At 40.2% G+C, this 21,868-nt stretch overlaps 1 protein-coding gene across 2 annotated transcripts; it reads right to left on the reverse strand.

The window, feature by feature from the left end:
- Positions 1–48: 48 nt before the first annotated feature.
- jph3a (junctophilin 3a) lies at positions 49–21,479 on the reverse strand. 2 transcript variants are annotated; one of them, XM_039690915.2, is made up of 8 exons: positions 21,433–21,479; positions 20,660–20,905; positions 19,874–19,929; positions 15,707–16,637; positions 9,941–10,703; positions 7,760–7,884; positions 3,129–4,429; positions 49–1,504 (listed from the first exon to the last, which is right to left on the reverse strand). In XM_039690915.2, the coding sequence occupies exons 4-8, from the start codon at positions 16,083–16,085 to the stop codon at positions 1,424–1,426; spliced, it is 2,649 nt and encodes an 882-aa protein (XP_039546849.2). In that variant the 5' UTR covers positions 16,086–16,637; positions 19,874–19,929; positions 20,660–20,905; positions 21,433–21,479; the 3' UTR covers positions 49–1,423. The 2 variants fall into 2 exon arrangements, with proteins under 2 accessions (XP_039546849.2, XP_039546850.2); XM_039690916.2 differs by lacking the exon at positions 15,707–16,637 and having other exon boundaries at positions 21,433–21,477.
- Positions 21,480–21,868: the final 389 nt, after the last annotated feature.

Here is a 21,868-nt window from a genome sequence, read left to right on the forward strand (position 1 = left end):
ACAAAAGAAAAATGTTGTTGTTTTTTATACAAGACACAAGTCACAACATAACCTCAAACATTTTATTAATTTTCCACATAACTTGGAAACAATCTCATAAATCATTGCGTAAGAAAGGGCATGCTTAGGCATGCAATGATCTCACAACATGATATCACTGGATGAGTAGTATAAAATATACAATAGCAGTTTATCATTCATTAATTTAGATAATGTCAGTCAGGTCCCACTGAGAAACATAAGCTGGTATTTTTACACTGCTTTCAGTCCCAATTGTTATCTACGTTGCTGGACAGAGAGACAGGCAGAAAAATCACACAGAGTAACAGCAGAAGAGAACAGGCTAACAAACATGCTGTAAAAATCTCCACAGGCTTAGGATCAGTTCTTAAGCCAAAACTTGATTTGTTCAAAGGTTGAGTGGGATAGAGACGAACCGTTTCACGTGACCTCTGTAAGAGCGGTCGCCTGTAGTAGTACATAACCTGCTCGCTGGGATGGTTTCTCAATTAAAAAAGGCACTCAGCATATCAATGATATCTTGCAAACTCGTTAAAATACGTTCAGTAGTATAGAATAATACATTGAAAACAGTCTAAACTTTTATCGAGTATTAGCCGGATTACTCAACCACTGCTGCACCTCTGTTGTACTTTTATGTCATATAGCAGATGTGACATCATGTGGTGTACGAGAAAAACACACAAGTTGCTTTAGCATTGTGTCAATGGTGAATGTGTTTTCGGTGCATCGAAAAACCAACTACACGACTGGATTGTGCTGAAATTCAGTGATTGTTGTGAGCGTGGAAAGCGTTCTGCAGGCTTGTCTGATTAAAAGTGTGTGAGTTGAATGAGAATGATGAAGCCCTTGAAGATAGCTAAGTGTGTGTCAAATCTGGGTGTGTAGATGAAAAGGTCGTATGCAGCGATCATATAGGGCTGTACCCTGGAAAACAGTGGAGGGTGGTTATATATTAGTGTGAACTGCACCTTACATCAACTATATCATAGTACATAAAACCACAAGACCGTCTTTAATCTTCAAAATCGCGCTACTCAATAATGTCTCAGGCCTGATGTGCATTTGAAAAGAAAAAAAAGTGAAATAACCTGTGTAAAACATATCAGACGAGCCGTATTTTAAAAACCTAAATGTGCGTAATAGTTCTACAGAATATTGTAAATGGACCTTTAATTGTGAATGAATGGAGGAAAAAAGTAAGCAAAGTTAACTAATGGATTATAATGGAATCATATAATAAATCGAACCATAAAAGAAGTTTACAATTTACATGGACTTGCCCAACTTACACAGATATTTACTACTGTAATTTTTGGATTCCTTACATTAAGAAGTGGTGCTAAGTGTGCATATCTTACTCTTGATCAATGCTGTTATTGACATTCTATAGGCCATTTGATTAAATAAAGAAATGAATGAACAAAATGGCTACACCGATGTTGAGTAATATCACCAAGACCACCAGGATAGAGCTGGAGCCCTGTAGAAAGAGTGTAAAATGTTGCCATTAGAAATATGGTATTGCACATTCAAAGGCTTTTAATCACATCACCAGCTTAAACATGTTTAAACCACTAAAAAGTAGCATTTTGTTTGATTTATTAAACTTAAACGTATTTAACCTAGTGCTGGGCAACAATCAATCACGATTAATCGCATCCAATATATGCGATTAAAAAAGCATATGACACAAAACAAAATCATGGACATCAGTTGAAAAGGTTAAATGGTCCCACCTGAAATGAATGGGAGACGAATTTCATCTAGTGGAAACTTTTGGTACTGCGGCCAAACAAAATCTTACCGAAAGCTCATTTTTGGAGATATCAATCTCAAATTTGGAACACAGCTTGTTTATATTTATGGCTTTGATTTTCTTGCAGTAAAACGGGTTTTTGAAAATAAATATTTTTTAAATAACAATAAACGTACAATCCGGTCCATTTTCTTTTTCATTTACAATCCAACTTTTTTCCACTCAGCAATAATCTGCCAAGTGTAATCTCTGAAAACAGATCAAACTTAAGTCTGTGCTCTACAGCGTTCAAGATTTACGATAGTTTAAGATGGAAATTTAATTTTCAGGTCTATGCTCAGAAAGTAAATAATGGATTTTAAATACAGTGAAAATATTATTTAATAGCATAAAAATATTAAATATTAAATCGAACTAAAATATATAGTACATTAATTTCATTGAAATAAAATTTTAAAAACGGTCATTTTTGACCGACACGCGGAGAGCCTCAAATTCAGCTCTGGGACCTGAAGAATGAAGATCCGACCAGCTCCAACTCACCTTCCGCAAGTTACTAGTTACCCTGAAGACCTTGATTAGTTGGTCCAGGTGTTAAATTAGAGTTGGAGCAAATTGAACCCACCCAACCCGAATTCACGGCAATTCGTACGAATTTTATGAGGTGGCTACTTCGTATTAATTCGTACGAATTACCTACCCCTGACCCTGTCCCTAAACCTACCCATCCAACACATTCTCATCCCAAGACGTCATCTAACCGACGCTTTTGACCATACGTCAACATCCGACGTTTTAGGGTACCCTTTAACGTCAGTTAGATGACGCTATCCTAGGTCGTCATCTAACTGACGCTTTACCTTTAGCGTCAGTTAGATGACGTGGGTATGTTTAGGTCTGGGGTAGGGTTGGGATTAGAGAGCGTCATCTACCTGACGTTAAAGGGTACAAACGTCGGATGTTGACGTATGGTCAAAAGCGTCAGTTAGATGACGCCCTAGGATAGCGTCATCTAACTGATGTTAAAGGGTACCCTAAAACGTCTGATGTTGACGTATGGTCAAAAGCGTCAGTTAGATGACGCCCTAGGATAGCGTCATCTAACTGATGTTAAAGGGTACCCTAAAACGTCTGATGTTGACGTATGGTCAAAAGCGTCAGTTAGATGACGTCTTGGGATGAGAATGGGCTGACCCATCACGTGAGATTAGACAAATCGCACGAATTCCTACGAATTAGCCCCCTTTTAATCACTCGTACAAATTGGTCGTGAGATAGCGTTGGTACATACAGTACAAGGTATTATACAGAACATCGTCACCTTTCGTTCATCACGCTGTTTACTTACTGAGTTTGCCTTTATCAGGTTCAGATGCTCTAGTTCTTGGTCCAGTGGTTCTGGAGAAGACGTTAAAGGGGGTGACAGAGTAATGTCCCTGTGCAAAGGCCATTCCTCCACGTCAACCCCAACATTCAAGGTATCGAGCATCTGCACAGAGTCCATCGAACCTTCCCTGGCAGCAAGACCCCATTCTTTGCCTTCGTGGTTTCGTTGACGTAGTCTCTGCAAATTGTGCCCTTGTGGACCCGAGCATTTGGTGCCAGAGCCAAAGTCCTGTTGGGAAACGGAGTCTAGGGGCTGGAACCTCATGTCAACCCGATAATCACTTTCCCCTTCTTTTTCCTGCAGATGTGAATGGGAAGAGATCCACTGGGAATTGTTTTCAACAGTCCATTCCAGAGTGGAGTTGTTGGCTTCACGATCTGACAGCTGGTATGCATTCAAGCTAGACTCACCAATCGTATGATTAGTAAAGGACTTCCTTGGCTTGTGGTTGGAGTGGGCATGCTCGTGTTGTTTGTGATAGGAGGAAACATGCTCTTGGGCGCTATAATGGTAAGAAACGTGTGGTTTTTCGTGTGCAGAAATAAACTCCTTTGGTTTGTGATTGGAGGAAGCATGCTCATTGGTCTTATGATTGGACAAGTTATGACCGGCGGACTTGTGATTGGAGTATGTGTGCACCTGTGGTTTGAACTTGGAAGAGTCGCAATCAACAGACTTGTGGTTGGATGGTTTATGCTCCCGTTCTTGTTTCCTGGAAATCGTATGTTCCTTGGATTTTTGATTTGAGGAAACATGCTTCTTCCAGGGCTTTTGATCCCAGACCTTCTCAGGGGCCATATGCTCAATGGGCTTGTGATTCGAGGAGCCGTTCTCCCATGGGTGATGAGCCGAGGAGTTCTCGTGTCCATTTATGTGACCGATCTCCTCTTCCAGAAGGGATGGCGTTGTGGAGCGACTGCTTTCTCCTTTGCTCCCTCTTCTGTGAGGATACATCTCAGCAGTCCAGTTGTTGGCCCCAGCTCTCATGGTGTCCATGCCTCTACCTTCGACTAGAACCTGAATCTCTGCCCCTCCTTGTTCGTCCACAGCGCTTTGCCGCATGAAACAAGCGTTCCTAGTGCGATGGCTTGGTGGACTGCAGGGGGGTGAGGGGGGGCTGCTCAGAACCGGGCTCAGGTCAGGCGTTTGGGCCGGGGGTGTTGTGTCTGGTGTGCAGAGCTCAAGACTGTCCGTCCCAGTGGAGACCCCCTCCAGGTCATTCTCTTTCCGGTCCTTATGCTTCGGTCTCTGGCACTCCAGTCCTATATAGTAAACAGAAATATAGGACATAGTCAAATTAGAAATGCATTCTAAAATAAGATCTCCATCTACAGAGGTGTTTTGGCAGAGTTTTGTCGAATAAGAACAAGTGATCAAATTATACGCAATAGCATAAATAAATACGATGATACAAATGAAATAAACAGTGCTTCCCAGGTAGGTTTAACAGTAGTTTTCAGGTTCAGAAATTGAAAACAGTAGGCTGATTAAATGTAAAATAACACTGCATAGTCTTCACTGGATAAATGAAACATAGATTAATCCTTAGAAATGTACAAAAGTTATTCAGTCAAGAGCAGGGAGGGCTTTTTCAACATTAAAAACACTTGGGACAAAACTCCATCAGATGACCAAATTGTGTCCTAAAACTCCACCAGGCTACCCAATGGTGTCTTAAAACTCCATCAGGTGACCCAATGGTGTCCTAAAACTCCATCAGGCGACCCAATTGTGTCCTAAAACTCCACCAGGCGACCCAATGGTGTCTTAAAACTCCATCAGGTGACCCAATGGTGTCCTAAAACTCCATAAAGCGACCCAATGGTGTCCTAAAACTCCACCAGGCGACCCAATGGTGTCTTAAAACTCCATCAGGTGACCCATTGGTGTCCTAAAACTCCATAAAGCGACCCAATGGTGTCTTAAAACTCCACCAGGCGACCCAATGGTGTCTTAAAACTCCATCAGGTGACCAAATGATGTCCTAAAACTCCATAAGGTGACCAAATGATGTCCTAAAACTCCATCAGGTGACCCAATGGTGTCTTAAAACTCCATCAGGCGACACAATGTTGTCTTAAAACTCCATCAGGTGACCTAATGGTGTCCCAAAACTCCATAAAGCGACCCAATGGTGTCCTAAAACTCCACCAGGCGACCCAATTGTGTTTTAAAACTCCATCAGGCGACCCAATGTTGTCTTAAAACTCCATCAGGTGACCTAATGGTGTCCCAAAACTCCATAAAGCGACCTAATGGTGTCTTAAAACTCCACCAGGCGACCCAATTGTGTTTTAAAACTCCATCAGGCGACCCAATGTTGTCTTAAAACTCCATCAGGTGACCTAATGGTGTCCCAAAACTCCATAAAGCGACCCAATGGTGTCCTAAAACTCCACCAGGCGACCCAATTGTGTTTTAAAACTCCATCAGGCGACCCAATGTTGTCTTAAAACTCCATCAGGTGACCTAATGGTGTCCCAAAACTCCATAAAGCGACCCAATGGTGTCCTAAAACTCCACCAGGCGACCCAATTGTGTTTTAAAACTCCATCAGGCGACCCAATGTTGTCTTAAAACTCCATCAGGTGACCCAATGGTGTCTTAAAACTCCATAAAGCGACCCAATGGTGTCTTAAAACTCCATCAGGCGACACAATGTTGTCTTAAAACTCCATCAGGTGACCTAATGGTGTCCCAAAACTCCATAAAGCGACCTAATGGTGTCCCAAAACTCCATAAAGCGACCCAATGGTGTCCTAAAACTCCACCAGGCGACCCAATTGTGTTTTAAAACTCCATCAGGCGACCCAATGTTGTCTTAAAACTCCATCAGGTGACCTAATGGTGTCCCAAAACTCCATAAAGCGACCTAATGGTGTCTTAAAACTCCACCAGGCGACCCAATTGTGTTTTAAAACTCCATCAGGCGACCCAATGTTGTCTTAAAACTCCATCAGGTGACCTAATGGTGTCCCAAAACTCCATAAAGCGACCCAATGGTGTCCTAAAACTCCACCAGGCGACCCAATTGTGTTTTAAAACTCCATCAGGCGACCCAATGTTGTCTTAAAACTCCATCAGGTGACCTAATGGTGTCCCAAAACTCCATAAAGCGACCCAATGGTGTCCTAAAACTCCACCAGGCGACCCAATTGTGTTTTAAAACTCCATCAGGCGACCCAATGTTGTCTTAAAACTCCATCAGGTGACCCAATGGTGTCTTAAAACTCCATAAAGCGACCCAATGGTGTCTTAAAACTCCATCAGGCGACACAATGTTGTCTTAAAACTCCATCAGGTGACCTAATGGTGTCCCAAAACTCCATAAAGCGACCTAATGGTGTCCCAAAACTCCATAAAGCGACCCAATGGTGTCCTAAAACTCCACCAGGCGACCCAATTGTGTTTTAAAACTCCATCAGGCGACCCAATGGTGTCTTAAAACTCCATCAGGTGACCTAATGGTGTCCCAAAACTCCATAAAGCGATCCAATGGTGTCCTAAAACTCCATAAAGCGACCCAATGGTGTCCTAAAACTCCACCAGGCAACCCAATGGTGTCCTAAAACTACATCAGGCGACCCAATGGTGTCCTAAAACTCCATCAGGCGACCCAATTGTGTTTTAAAACTCCATCAGGCGACCCAATGGTGTCTTAAAACTCCATCAGGTGACCTAATGGTGTCCCAAAACTCCATAAAGCGATCCAATGGTGTCCTAAAACTCCATAAAGCGACCCAATGGTGTCCTAAAACTCCACCAGGCAACCCAATGGTGTCCTAAAACTACATCAGGCGACCCAATGGTGTCCTAAAACTCCAACAGACCGAATGCACACATCCAATATCATGATACACATGCGTTTTCTTTTTTTCCTGTTTATGTTCCTTTAAAAACGTAACCGACTAATCGCAGAGATGGGCATTTTTGACTTAATTTGTACGCTTAAGTCCAAGGAGGAATGAAAGAGAGCTTAATTTAGTATTTGAACACTGTCTGAGACACGGCTTTCTGGAGGTGCGCGTCGGTCGATCTCCCTTTCCCGAGCGTCGTTCATGTTTGTTCACATTAATGTTCTCACAACAATGCAGTACTAGAGTTCATAGAAATGTTACTGGCCAACTGGCGATTGACACTGTTTCATACACTCAACAACACAGATCTTTATTTGCATTTGTTGTATGGGGGGGGGGGGCTTTCTGAAAGAGAAAAAGTGAAAGCATAAGTAGATGCATATGTACATGATCATCAACATTAAACAGCACAAAACGGCCTAATGTTACTGAATGAAATGTGACGAGCTACAAGACTGTGAAGCTTTAGGGGTGTTGATGGACTCGATCTACTCCATTTGTGTTTTAATCATCGTTCTGAATCACATCCAGACGTCTTTGACAAAAACCTTTGTGAAAATGATGGCTGGCAAGTGGCAACTTTTTTCAAAAACACTGGTGGGGAAATAGTTTAGTAAAAATACATGTAATATAGTAAGCATTACATTCTTATGTGCATTACAGATATACTGCTCAATTATGGCACATACTGTATGTTACAGAATGGATTTCTTATTTATTGATTTATTGACTGACCGTTCCCATAGTGATGGAAAGAGGGGGACAGTTCTTTGGCTATAGCCCGGGCCAGACGGCACTCCTCCAGGGCTCTTAGTGCGACTCCCTCTCCAGCCTCGGCCTTTCCTCGGGCGTGGCTCATCCTGCAAACAGAGCAATAAAGTCTGGATCAATAGCATTTGATTTCAATTTGATACATCCATTCCTCCAAGGCAAAATTTAACGGTAACACTTTACAATAAGCTTCATTAGTTAACACTAGGAATTAGGAGAGCTGAGAACATTAGGAACATTAAAAAAAATGGACGTAGTGTCTGTGACGTCACCCGTCGTGTTTCTGAAGAGTATTTTAGAAGCCCAAAGTGGGCGGAGCCGGCCGTCGCCATCTTGGCAGCACGTCACTCCCGGATAATGGAAAAATGGGCAAAAAGGGGGATTAGCTGAGGTGGTGCTAAGAGACAGCAGACAAACGGCTAGTAGTGACATCAGCTCTAATCCACCTGTCATTCAAATGGCCCCACCCTTTATATAGCACTTTTCACAATAGATTGCTTCAAAGCAGCTTCACAGAATCAATCAAAACATAATAACAATGTTCGTTTCTTAGTGGAAAAACATCCACGTTTGGTAGAGCTGATCAATGGTATTAATGATTGGTTAATTCATTTGAATATCCCCAACTGAGCAAGCCAAAGGCAACAGCGGCAAGGAACCAAAAAACTCCATCAAGTGACCTAAAGGTGTCCTAAAACTCCATCAGATGTCCAATTTGTGTCCTAAAACCTCATAAGGCGACCCAATGGTGTCTTAAAACTCCATCAGGGGACACAATGTTTTCTTAAAACTCCATAAAGCGACCCAATGGTGTCCTGAAACTCCACCAGGCAACCCAATGGTGTCCTAAAACCCCATCAGGTGACCCAATGGTGTCTTAAAACTCCATCAGGTGACCCAATGGTGTCCTACAACTCCATCAGGTGAACCAATGGTGTCTTAAAACTCCATCAGGTGACCCAATAGTGTCCAACAACTCCATAAAGCGACCCAATGGTGTCCTAAAACTCCATCAGGTGACCCAATGGTGTCCTAAACTCCATCAGGTGACCCAATGGTGTCTTAAAACTCCATCAGGTGACCCAATGGTGTCCTACAACTCCATAAAGCGACCCAATGGTGTCCTAAACTCCATCAGGTGAGCCAATGGTGTCCTACAACTCCATAAAGCGACCCAATGGTGTCCTAAACTCCATCAGGTGAGCCAATGGTGTCTTAAAACTCCATCAGGTGACCCAATGGTGTCCTAAAACTCCATCAGGTGACCCAATGGTGTCCTAAAACTCCATAAAGCGACCCAATGGTGTCTTAAAACTCCATCAGGTGACCCAATGGTGTCCTACAACTCCATCAGGTGACCCAATGGTGTCCTACAACTCCATAAAGCGACCCAATGGTGTCCTAAACTCCATCAGGTGAGCCAATGGTGTCTTAAAACTCCATCAGGTGACCCAATGGTGTCCTAAAACTCCATCAGGTGACCCAATGGTGTCCTAAAACTCCATCAGGTGACCTAATTGTGTCCTAAAACTCCATCAGGTGACCCAATGGAGAAAAAAAATAAACTTTAAGGCTGAACTTTAAGGCTTAATATAATTTAAATGGATGATTTATAAAAAATTCACCCCTCTCACAGTCGTCATGAAGGTCAAAATTAGCCATATAGACCAAAACCACGTTTTGAACCAGGCTGTAAACATATGTATTTCTGCTGTAAAGTCAGGCATTTTAACACGGGTGCTAATGGGATTGACTCTCTTTTGTCTCTAGTGGCCAGTCGATGAACTGCAGTTTAATTCAGTTCCGTTTTGGATTCAAGAGAGAGAGAGACCGTTTGGTATTAACTAACATGAACTAACAATGAACAAAACATATGCTACAGTTTTTATGAATGAATACATTTTTATTAATCTTCATTAATGTCGGTTAATACATTCATGTTAGTTCACAGTCAGTGCATTAACTTATGTTCACAAAAACAACATTTGATTTTAATAACGTACACTAAATGTTGAAATTAAGATCGCTAAATGCTGTAGAAGTATTGTTCATTCTTAGCTAATGAACCTTACCGTAAAGTGTTACCATTATAACCATAAGCACTTGTGTCTCGCTCAAATGACTCTTTCTTTTAGAGAGTCTTACCTGGACAATGCGATCTCTGCCTTCTGCTTGGCTATATCCGCAGCTTTCTCGGACGCCTCCACGGCACGGTCCACCTTTTCCCGGATCTTGCTGGTCCGGAGTGGGATGAGGTTTTTCCGCTTGCCACTCACCAGAACATTCTGCTTGTATTTGCCCTCTTCCTTGGTTCCATCAGGAAAGGTGGTGCAACCATATCCGTGCCGCTTGTTCCCAAACCACTCACCTTCATAGTGAAGCCCATCCGAGCGGTGACTTACACCCCAACCCGATCGCATGTCGTTCCTCCACTCGCCAGCGTACGTTTCGGTGACGGTGGCATCTACGCTTCCCCCTGCCTCTGCTTCACCTAAACTGATGTTAGAGTTGATATCTGAGGCGGCCGAGCTGACGGTGCTCATACCGGCCTCGCTACAGAACGAGCTCTGCTTGCTTAACTGGCTCGCCAGAGAGCTTTTGGACTCGGACCTTCGCAGCTTTAGACCACTGAGTATAGACTGTCGGAATCGGCCTTTCCTCTTTCTGTGCCTGTCGGCTTCACTGTGAGCACAGAGTACGAAGCCACTTCGCCCCACCGGACTGCCGGATACGCCACTGACACCGGAGCCGTCCTCTGGAGTCGGGGCTCCCTCGCTGTGATCGGATCGTAGGGAGTTTATGGAGGTGCACATCGGGGAGAAGATGATGGCTGCCATGCCGTAAGGCACGCTCTGTCTCACCCCATAACCGTGACGCATCCCGCTCAACCACTGGCCCTGGTATGTGCCTGCGCAAGCAACAGAGAGATCAGATCATTAATCATATCACTTGTGCAAGCCCCCCCCCAAAAAACACCAAATGACAACACCACCACTGTGCTGTCCTAAAGATGTATTTGACTGATTCATGTGGTTAAAAAGCTATTTGATTTAGTTTAAAACATTGCAAATTTACTTACACTCTCAGAAAAAAAGGTACAAAAGGTGTCACTGGGGCTGTACCTTTTCAAAAAGTAAATTTGTCCAGTTTAGGTGCTAATTTGTACATTGTAGGTTCTAATATGTACATTTCAGGTGCTAATGTGCATTTTAGGTGCTAATTTGTACATTTTAGGTGGTAATATGTACATTTTAGGTGCAAATATTTACATTTTAGGTGCTAATAGTTACATTTTAGGTGCAAATATTTACATTTTAGGTGCTAATATGTACATTTTAGGTGTTGATATGTACATTTTAGGTGCTAATATGTACATTTTAGGTGCTAATATTTACATTTTTGGTTTTAATATGTACATTTTAGGTGCTAATATGTACATTTTAGGTATTAATATGTACATTTCAGGTGCTAATATGTACATTTTAGGTGCTAATTTGTACATTTTAGGTGCTAATATGTACATTTTAGGTAGTAATATGTACATTTCAGGTGCTAATATGTACATTTTAGGTATGAATATGTATATTTCAGGTGTTAATATGTACATTTTAGTGTTAATATGTACATTTTAGGTATTAATATGTACATTTCAGGTGCTAATGTGTACATTTTAGGTGCTAATATGTACATTTTAAGTGTTGATATGTAGATTTTAGGTGTTAATATGTACATTTTAGGTGTTAATATGTACATTTTAAGTGTTGATATGTACATTTTAGGTGTTAATATGTACATTTTAAGTGTTGATATGTACATTTTAGGTGTTAATATGTACATTTCAGTTGCTAATATGTACATTTTAGCTGTTAATATGTACATTTCAGTTGCTAATATGTACATTTTAGGTACTAATATGTACATTTCAGGTGCTAATATGTACATTTTGGTGCTAAGATATACCACTAAGGTACCAATATGCAGCCTTTGGGTACAAAAGTGTACCTTTTGAAAAGTGACAGCTTTTGTACCTTTTTTTCTGAGAGTGTAGCCTGCGAAAGCAACAGAGAGCAAAGAACATATGTGACCCTGGACCACAAAACCAGTCACATGGGTGAATTTTCTTTAAATTGAGAGGTATACATCATCTGAAAGCTGAATAGATATGCTTTCCATTGATGCATTGTTTGTTAGGACAGAGATGCAACTATTTGAATATCTGGAATCTGAGTGGTGTGCATGCAAAAAAAAAAAAAAAAAAAAAAAAATTCAAAACATTGAGAAAATCACCTTTAAAGTTGTGCATTTATGTTCACCGTTGTGCTGCATTCACTCACACAAATAAATGTTTTATATATTTAGGGTAAGAAATGTACAAAATATGTTCAAAGAACCTGATCTTTACTTAATATCCTAATGATTTTTGGCATAAAAAAAAATCAATAATTTTAACCCATACGATGTATTGTTGGCTATTGCTACAAATATACCCGTGTGACATGTGACTGTTGTGACTGATTTGCACTGCAAAATCTTCCTGATTCACTTGTACAATTTAGGTAAAAGCCCAATTTTCATCTCAAAAACACTAAATGACAACACCACTGTACTTTCTTAAACAATTGCAAAAATCTTCCTGATCCATGAGGTCATTGTGCAATGAATGACAATTTGAAACAATTTGCTCTCTAAAATCATGGCTGGGTACTATTATAGTGTTATATTGTTAAACGCCAGAAGTTATACCCTTTGCTCAAGTGAAAATGATGAATAAATATTAACTTAAATGCAACTCTTTTTTGTCCCTGTGACTCTTGTTTATATTTTATTTATATTTGTTATTTTTTAATGAAGGCTTAAAGGGCTAGTTCACCCAAAAATTAAAGTTATCCCATAATTTATTCTAGGTGCATATGACTTTCTTCTTTCAGCCTGACGCAGTCAGAATTATATATATATATATATATATATATATATATATATATATCTATATATATATATCTCTATATATATATATGACCTGTTCATACATCATCATAAATAAACGAGTAAAAAGTATATAAATGTTATATCATGTTGTTTAAAATGGAAATGAAATGTGCGTGCACAAACAAAAGACAGGGTGAATTTTTATTTTATATAACTAGTTAGTGTCTTAAAATCGATAGCAACTAATTAACATTTGCAATACACATTTCTATTGATCAATTATATAAGAAGTGACATGTTAATTCAATTCACATTTATTTGTATGGCGCTTTTCAACACATCGTTTTTAAATCGAGTGCACATAACAATTTACAGTGATATGTTGTCTTTCAGAAATGTATATATATGAATCACAGTTAGCAAAATTTATTCATTTAAACAATGAATGTAATAATAATTTAAGGCAGAATCAATGAGCTCATTGACGTAATGAAATGAAGGCATTTCAAAATATTTTAGAACGTTCGAGATTCCGTTTTCGAACGAATGTGAAGCCGTGTGTTCTTTAATCCAGATTCCGCGCGCGTCAGTAACTGTCCAGGGTGCTGAAATATTTCACACGCGTTCCTCGCTGTTGTTTGATGAAATATCACAGTCCTCCTCGTTTAACGAGTGACATGGTTGTTAAGGGCATCGATCACATTCGGCTTTGGATGTAGGCTAATCTAACCCGATCTTTCAAAATAAAGGGGACGCCTGTCGTGTGATGCAAACATAAACGTTTTTATTTATGTTTCCGCGTAGGACTCATGGCCAAATCACAGTATACCACTCTTTTCCGCATTGATCTCACTAGCACGTCAGGAATGTGAAACAGCCAATCAGTGAGCACAGAAAAGAGATGTCCTGCTGTCGGTCGGTTTCCATGGTGATATGTTGTCCAGAGGCGCGTGTGCTGTAAATTACAGTTCATATGGTGAAATGTTATCCTTTAAAGCATGTTATTTAAGCATATCTAGAGCAAAGCAGTCGTATTATAACTCTGGAAGGTTGACTAATACTGAACTGCTGTTTATTATGTTTATTAACTCACAGATCAGATCATACACTCTAAAACAAATGCTGGGTTGTTTGAACCCAAATTTGGGTAAAATATGGACAAACCCACATGTGGGGTTAAAAAAAATTTAATATCAAATTTTAACCCAAACAGTATTTTTTTAAATTGCATTTTAACCCAACATTTGGGTTCGTCCATATTTGACCCAAATTTATGTTTGGAGACACTTTTATCCAAAGTGACGTACAAATAAGGAGAGCAATAGCAGTTAAACTAACAATAGGAAAACAATATGTGTGCTGTGACCCTTCCCAGTTTAGTCAAACGTAGAATATGTAGCCTATATATTTTTAAACAGTAGGGAAAATATGTGTAATTGCTTATGCACATGCAAAGATGTGCACTGGTTTTGCTTCAGGCATCTGCCTAATTTAACTATCAAATGAATGTGATTGGAAGCACAGCCTTTCAGATCAACTTACAGGAAGTGGATAAGCCTATTACTCAGTCATTTAGCAGACGCCTTTATCCAAATGAGGACTAAAGCAAGAGTCGTCATGAAATGATGACTGAAATGACGTCAAAGTTTCAGATATTGCATAGAGTAGCATAAGTCAAAGGAGGGATTCAAGAATTATTTTTTTTTTTAATGAGGTTAAGTGCTCACAGAAGAGATTTTGAAAGTTTAAAAGAAAAAAATGCCTAGACTCTAAAAAATGCATGGTTGTTTTAACCCAATTTTGGGTAAAATATGGAAAAACCCAGCCATTGGGTTAAAATGGCTGGGTTTGTCCATATTCTACCCAAAATTGGGTTAAAACAAACATGCAAACCCAGCCATTTTTAACCCAATGGCTGGGTTTGTCCACATTTTACCCAAAATTGGGTTAAAACAACCATGCAAACCCAGCCATTTTAACCCAATGGCTGGGTTTGTCCATATTTTACCCAAAATTGGATTAAAACAACCATGCAAACCCAGCCGTTTTAACCCAATGGCTGGGTTTGTCCATATTTTATCCAAAATTGGGTTAAAACAACCATGCAAACCCAGCCGTTTTAACCCAATAGCTAGGTTTGTCCATATTTTATCCAAAATTGGGTTAAAACAACCATGCAAACCCAGCCGTTTTAACCCAATGGCTGGGTTTGTCCATATTTTATCCAAAATTGGGTTAAAACAACCATGCAAACCCAGCCATTTTAACCCAATAGCTGGGTTTGTCCATATTTTATCCAAAATTGGGTTAAAACAACCATGCAAACCCAGCCGTTTAAACCCAATGGCTGGGTTTGTCCATATTTTATCCAAAATTGGGTTAAAACAACCATGCAAACCCAGCCGTTTTAACCCAATAGCTAGGTTTGTCCATATTTTATCCAAAATTGGGTTAAAACAACCATGCAAACCCAGCCGTTTTAACCCAATAGCTGGGTTTGTCCATATTTTATCCAAAATTGGGTTAAAACAACCATGCAAACCCAGCCGTTTTAACCCAGTGGCTGGGTTTATCCATATTTTGCCCAAAATTGGGTTAAAACAACCATGCAAACCCAGCCGTTTTAACCCAATGGCTGGGTTTGTCCATATTTTACCCAAAATTGGGTTAAAACAACCATGCAAACCCAGCCGTTTTAACCCAATAGCTGGGTTTATCCATATTTTGCCCAAAATTGGGTTAAAACAACCATGCAAACCCAGCCGTTTTAACCCAATAGCTGGGTTTGTCCATATTTTACCCAAAATTGGGTTAAAACAACCATGCATTTTTTAGAGCGTACTTTTATTTCAAAGCCGAAATTGATTTATATGTGTGCACCGATAGTTTCCACTACTCAGCACAATTGTGATTGGAAGCACAGCAACTTATAGGAATCATAATTTGTGTGCATGCACCGATATATGGCGAGCATTGGATTCTCACCTCCATCCGAGTAGGTCTCCGACCCATATCCATCTTGTAATCCATTGCTCCAGGTGCCTTCGTATCGGGAACCACTAGTGCTTTCCAACTTCCCATACCTTCCCTTGAACCCCTGTGTCCATTCGCCCTTATACTCCCACCTCCCTTTGCTCTCCACGCCAATGCCATGCCTCTTTCCCTGAGCCCAGGTTCCTCTGTAACTGTTCCCACTGGGCCAAGTGTAAACTCCGAGAACTTCGAACCCATGGCTCCAGGCTCCGGCGTATTCCCCCTGTCCCTGCGGGCCCGTGCAAACCCCTCGGCCGTGAGCCTTGCCCTGTTCCCACCCTCCACAGTACGACCCCCCATCATCAAAGTCAAACCTGCCTCCAGTGGACATGCATGAAACAGGTTTAGCCAAGTCTTGTGGAAAGATGCACGAAAAAACTAAATAAAAAGAAGGAAGACTTAGATGAGCCAGGCAGAAAGTGTTGCACCAATTTCGTGCGTTTTTAAAGGGGTTAAAAAGAAGATTCTAGGCTACACCATCCTAATGTTAAAGCTCCTGCCGGTTTGTGCACGGCCTTTGGTAATGGACGTCTTTATTGTGCATGCTAACGGGAAAGCAGATGGCGAGCTTCTCCCTTCTTCTCCGCTCGTTCCCAACAGGCTGAGACACACAGCCTCGATCGTGGAGATCAGGCCTAGTTATTTTCCACAGCCGAAAAGATCCACACAGCAGCAGCAGCATTGATGCACTCAACCAGACATTACACGAGCACACCACTCTCAGAAATACAGGAGAGCATCTGAAGCACGGATGCTGTTACGGCCTTCCCTCTAGATCATGTTTTCGACAGCATTTCCTCGCTCGTGTGTGTGTGTGTGTGTTAAATAAGATCAATCTGTTCCCAAACGCTGCTCTTTTCCCTTCTGCGGTGTTCCTGGAAGACTGGATGAAAGCGTCAAAAATCAGTTTAGTCCTGCTCTTTGGTCCATGTTCACGTGCATATTTTAAAGGTGTGTATCCATGATGGTCTGAAGCCATATGATGCTGAGTGTCTGTAGGATATGCTCATTACAGGACTGTTCCACCCCAGCCCGTTCCCCTCCCCCACTCGTGCTCTCCTCACTCTTCTTAAAGGGATAGAGGCCAAGAAACTCATATGCATACAATGGCTTGCCTAATTATCCATTTCCCTTATGACACTCTCTCTACTTAACAGCGTAATGCAATTCGTTTTTCAGCCCTTCACCAAATATTAGTGCATAATTGCATAAAAATATCCGATGCAACACTCAGCACGCGTTACCCGAGTTAAAGCGAACCCCTGAAGAGAGAAAGGACTATTTTCGGTTACACTTTACTTTAAGGTGTCATTGTTACAGTGTAATTATACATTAATAATAATTTACAACACATACTTAGGGTTAGGGTTAATTGCATGTAATAATAAGTACATGTAACATATGTAACAAGGACACTGTAAAATAAAATGTTACCCTACACTGTTAGACCTTACCAGGTTTTTTACAGTAAAATACTGGCAACACTTTTGCCAGTAATTTACTGTAAAAATGCACTAAAACTAATAAGTTGTATTTTTTAGTTAACTTGAGTTTTAGTGCATTTTTACAGTAAATAACTGGCAACAGTGTTGCCAGTATTTTACTGTAAAAACCTGGTAAGGTCTAACAGTGTATTTTCTTATTTTGATTTGTTCTTTTGATCTTATTTATATACATTTTAGATTAAAGCTGGATGTGCAGGTATTCATGCATTCTAGGGTGTCATTTTTGAGAAAGATTTGTACATAAAAAATGAAGTAGAGCACTTTTTTTTTGTTTCAAAGATACGTTCACCTTCATCAGACCAAAAAGATTATACACTCTAAAAAATGCTGGGTTGTTTTAACCCAATTTTGGGTAAAATATGGACAAACCCAGCCATTGGGTTACTTTTTTAAATGACATTTTTAACCCAATGGCTGTGTTTGTCCATATTTTACCCAAAATTGGGTTAAAACAACCCAGCATTTTTTTTTATCAAATTTTATGCTAACCAATATTGAAATGTTATACTACATGCATATAAAAATAAGATTATTAAACAGCCTCTAAAATGCCATTTTGACTGTTGTTGACTGGCTATGTAGGTCGTTTGCGTGAGAACAAAATATCGGATTGTTTGACATTGGGCTTTCAATCAATGTATTCTTGCCTCATTTGACTTCTATATTATACGATTGGGAGAGCTTTCATATGGGTGAGACTTTGCAACAAACACCCAATGTACATATACAACTAGTAAAAGCAAAAAAGTCTGAATCAGAATCCAAAATTCTTTCTGGTTGTGAATAAAACAAATGGTTTAAATAAAGTCAGTCTTGGTTACCAAATGGTCATTATCAAGCTACATAAGGAATGGATCAGGCTTGCAGACCAAATTTTAATCTGTATTGGTTTGGTAGCGAATCAGCGATAATTCAAATCTGGGGTTGATAAGAAAATTGATAATCAGATAAATCCTAAAAAGTAATCAAAAGACTTAAAAAAGTATTTGCTTAAAGCAATAGTTTAGCCAAAAATGATGAATCTGCAATCATTTCCTCAAATGCATGTAGTTCCATGACGTTTTGTTGATGGTTAGTTGACCATCAACGTCCACTTTATGGATGAATAACATTTCTCAGAGTATTTTTTTTTAAATAGAAAAAAGAAGGGCATGAGAATTTGTATATTTAGGTGAACTATCCCTTTAAGCAAAAACACAATGAAAATCTGCAGTTGCTCCATCTGGTGTTGCAGAAGGGACTTGCAGGCTCCAGTTTGCAATAAACTAGAACAGGTTAAATGGGAACAGCATTTGATACTGCCCTGAAATCCTCAAGAATATGACTCCATGGTTACCTCGGCCAGGCTGAGTACAATGTTTATACACTACTGAAACTCTCCATTGAAAATATTTGTTCTCTACACTCAGTAAATTGATACTACACATTAGTGGCCTTGGTTTTAAGGCCACTAATGGGGGTTGGGTGAAATAATCAAATATTTATCACAGTTTTCTCAATGATATACATCAGAAAAAAAATGGAAGGTCCTTCTACTTAAAATGTCCAGCACAGCCCATCACATTTCAATTATTGTCTTTTATTTGTACATTGCATAGAAACAAAAAAATTATATATATATATATATATATATATATTGATGTAACAGCGGTGGCCTTGGCAATGTGACCAAAATTGCAAATCTTAAAGGTGCAGAAATTTAGTGAATATCTGCTCATGATGGGTAGGTATCCCCTCATGATGCTCAAATAAGGGGCGTATCCCCTCATGATGCTCAAATAAGGGGCGTATCCCCTCATGATGCTCAAATAGGGGGCGTATCCCCTCATGATGCTCAAATAGGGGGCGTATTCCCTCATGATGCTCAAATAGGGGGTGTATCCCCTCATGATGCTCAAATAGGGGGCGTATCCCCTCATGATGCTCAAATAGGGGGCGTATCCCCTCATGATGCTCAAATAGGGGGCGTATTCCCTCATGATGCTCAAATAGGGGGTGTATCCCCTCATGATGCTCAAATAGGGGGTGTATCCCCTCATGATGCTCAAATAGGGGGCATATCCCCTCATGATGCTCAAATAGGGGGCGTATCCCCTCATGATGCTCAAATAGGGGGTGTATCCCCTCATGATGCTCAAATAGGGGGCGTATTCCCTCATGATGCTCAAATAGGGGGTGTATCCCCTCATGATGCTCAAATAGGGGGCATATCCCCTCATGATGCTCAAATAGGGGGCGTATCCCCTCATGATGCTCAAATAGGGGGCGTATCCCCTCATGATGCTCAAATAGGGGGCATATCCCCTCATGACGCTCAAATAGGGTGTGTATCCCCTCATGATGCTCAAATAGGGGGCGTATCCCCTCATGATGCTCAAATAGGGTGTGTATCCCCTCATGATGCTCAAATATGGTGTGTATCCCCTCATGATGCTCAAATAGGGTGTGTATCCCCTCATGATGCTCAAATAGGGGGTGTATCCCCTCATGATGCTCAAATAGGGGGCGTATCCCCTCATGATGCTCAAATAGGGGGGGGGGGGGGGGTATTGAAATCCACCTCGGTTTGTGAACCACTAAAAGAGAGTTCTCCATTTATGAAAGTGTGAGATACCTGATTCTCCTCCATTTCATTCTGTGCCTGATTTTCCTCGTTCGATTCCATCAGTTCTAAAATAAACATATTAGCATATAAATTATCAAGAAGGACAAACGCTAAATTAATTAGTTCAAAATTCAAATTATGCAGTTCAAGTAATGTTGTTCTAAAGTTGTGTATAGCTTAAGCCACCAAATCTGGTAAACTGTTACAGGAAGGGAACCCTAATTAGCTCCAACCCTAATTAAAAGCACCTGAACCAGCTAATCAAGGATTACTAGAAACTTTTTTGAAACGTACCTTAGGCCAGGGTTCTCCAATCTCATTCCTGGAGGGCCACTGTCCCTACAGAGTTTAGCTCCAACCCTGATCAAACGAGTTTCTACTGATCCTGAAGACCTTGATTAGCTTGCTCAAGTGTGTTTGATCAGGGTTGGAGCTAAACTCTGCCTTAGGCTACGTTCACACTCCACTATTATTTGAGTATCCGATTTGAATCTGATCTAAATTATTGACAACAGATTGTTTCTGCAGCAGCTTTCAGTATGTGTCCTACAACAGCATTTTATGTGGCATAATAAAGTTACATAATCCATGCAAAATCCAATCAAAGCAGTCAGCTTGAAAAGGATTTCCAGAAATCAGAATTTCAATGTGATTTCTTGCCGTTCACACTTAGTAAATCTGATCAGATTTCAATCGGATAAGCACAAAAATCTGATTTGGACTGACAGTCTGAACGAGGCATTAATGGCTGGCTCCTCGGTGGTGATTACTTAGCAATCATAAATGGACACCAACCTCTTTGTTCATCATTCATTTCGCATGATTCAGCATCATTGATCTCTCCACTCTCTTCAGCAAATTCCCTCTTTAGGACAGTGTCATGAAGAATATGTCGTTACACCAGACTTGATTCTTGCTGGCTTGAACCAAATTGGCCCCTTCGGAGGGAATACTTTCAGCATTTATTGGCGAACTTCACTCCAGTCCTCGTGTAGTCCTCCATCCCACTGCTGTGTGGGATGGAGGACTACAGGATCAAACCTGTGGAAATAAATAACCAACTCCTATTTTATACTGCCAGCTCTTAATCATGCAGTCTGAAGTCATTGTTACTTACGACACTTGGGATGTATGCTGTGTACCTCCTTCATGAAACACTACAATTAAAAGCCCAACATAAATCAAGCATACAGTTTGAACCAGTGTAAGTTTTAAAAAAATATTGCCTTACAAATAAATAAAATAGTGCTTAAATAATGGAAAGTCCCACATATATATAAAACAGAATAGCCTCCGCACGGACAATAATGAAATGATTTTAATTAAAACCATATTGTTGATGAAAATGGGTAATACAAGAAAAATAAAAGTGCTAATTATGATTTATAAGGCATCAATGTTTTAGTCTATGGCAATGCAATATTACTTCCACATCGATTTCATATTACAAAAGCAAAACAGCTTCATTTAATTTTGCCATGTTGCTGGAGCACATTTATAAAAAGTTGAAACCACGTTTCAACGTTTTCTATCGACTTATGCACTTGAAAACACTGAAAAATACTCACCTCACTAACTTCCTCAGACTGATGAACCAACCAACCGTCCACGGAGCATCCGTAGTGACGTCACAGCTGAGCGGACCGAAAAGCAAAATTAGAGTCCGACTTTTACTCAGCTGATATAGCCAAAATCGCAAAGTGCATTAAAAATAAGGATCTACAACTACAAGAGTACCAAAGGTCGCATACGTTTTTGGCGAAACAAATATATATTAGAATATGGACCGTGATGACCTAAAACTAGTTACCTAAAAAACACATGCTAAGCCAAGAAACATATTTACATTTAATGAAAAATTATTTGATTCAATTTTTTTTTTGACAACTCATCTATTCAAATCTTTATTTGTATTCATTTGATCATCATTGCAATATCCCATCAACAAGAATAATGATAACACTAAAAAAACCTGTCAGACTCCAGTCGTAATTACTGTAGTAT

Source organism: Pimephales promelas, chromosome 1 (genome assembly GCF_988280905.1).
Source record: "Pimephales promelas chromosome 1, fPimPro1.hap1.1, whole genome shotgun sequence".
Lineage (NCBI taxonomy): Eukaryota > Metazoa > Chordata > Actinopteri > Cypriniformes > Leuciscidae > Pimephales > Pimephales promelas.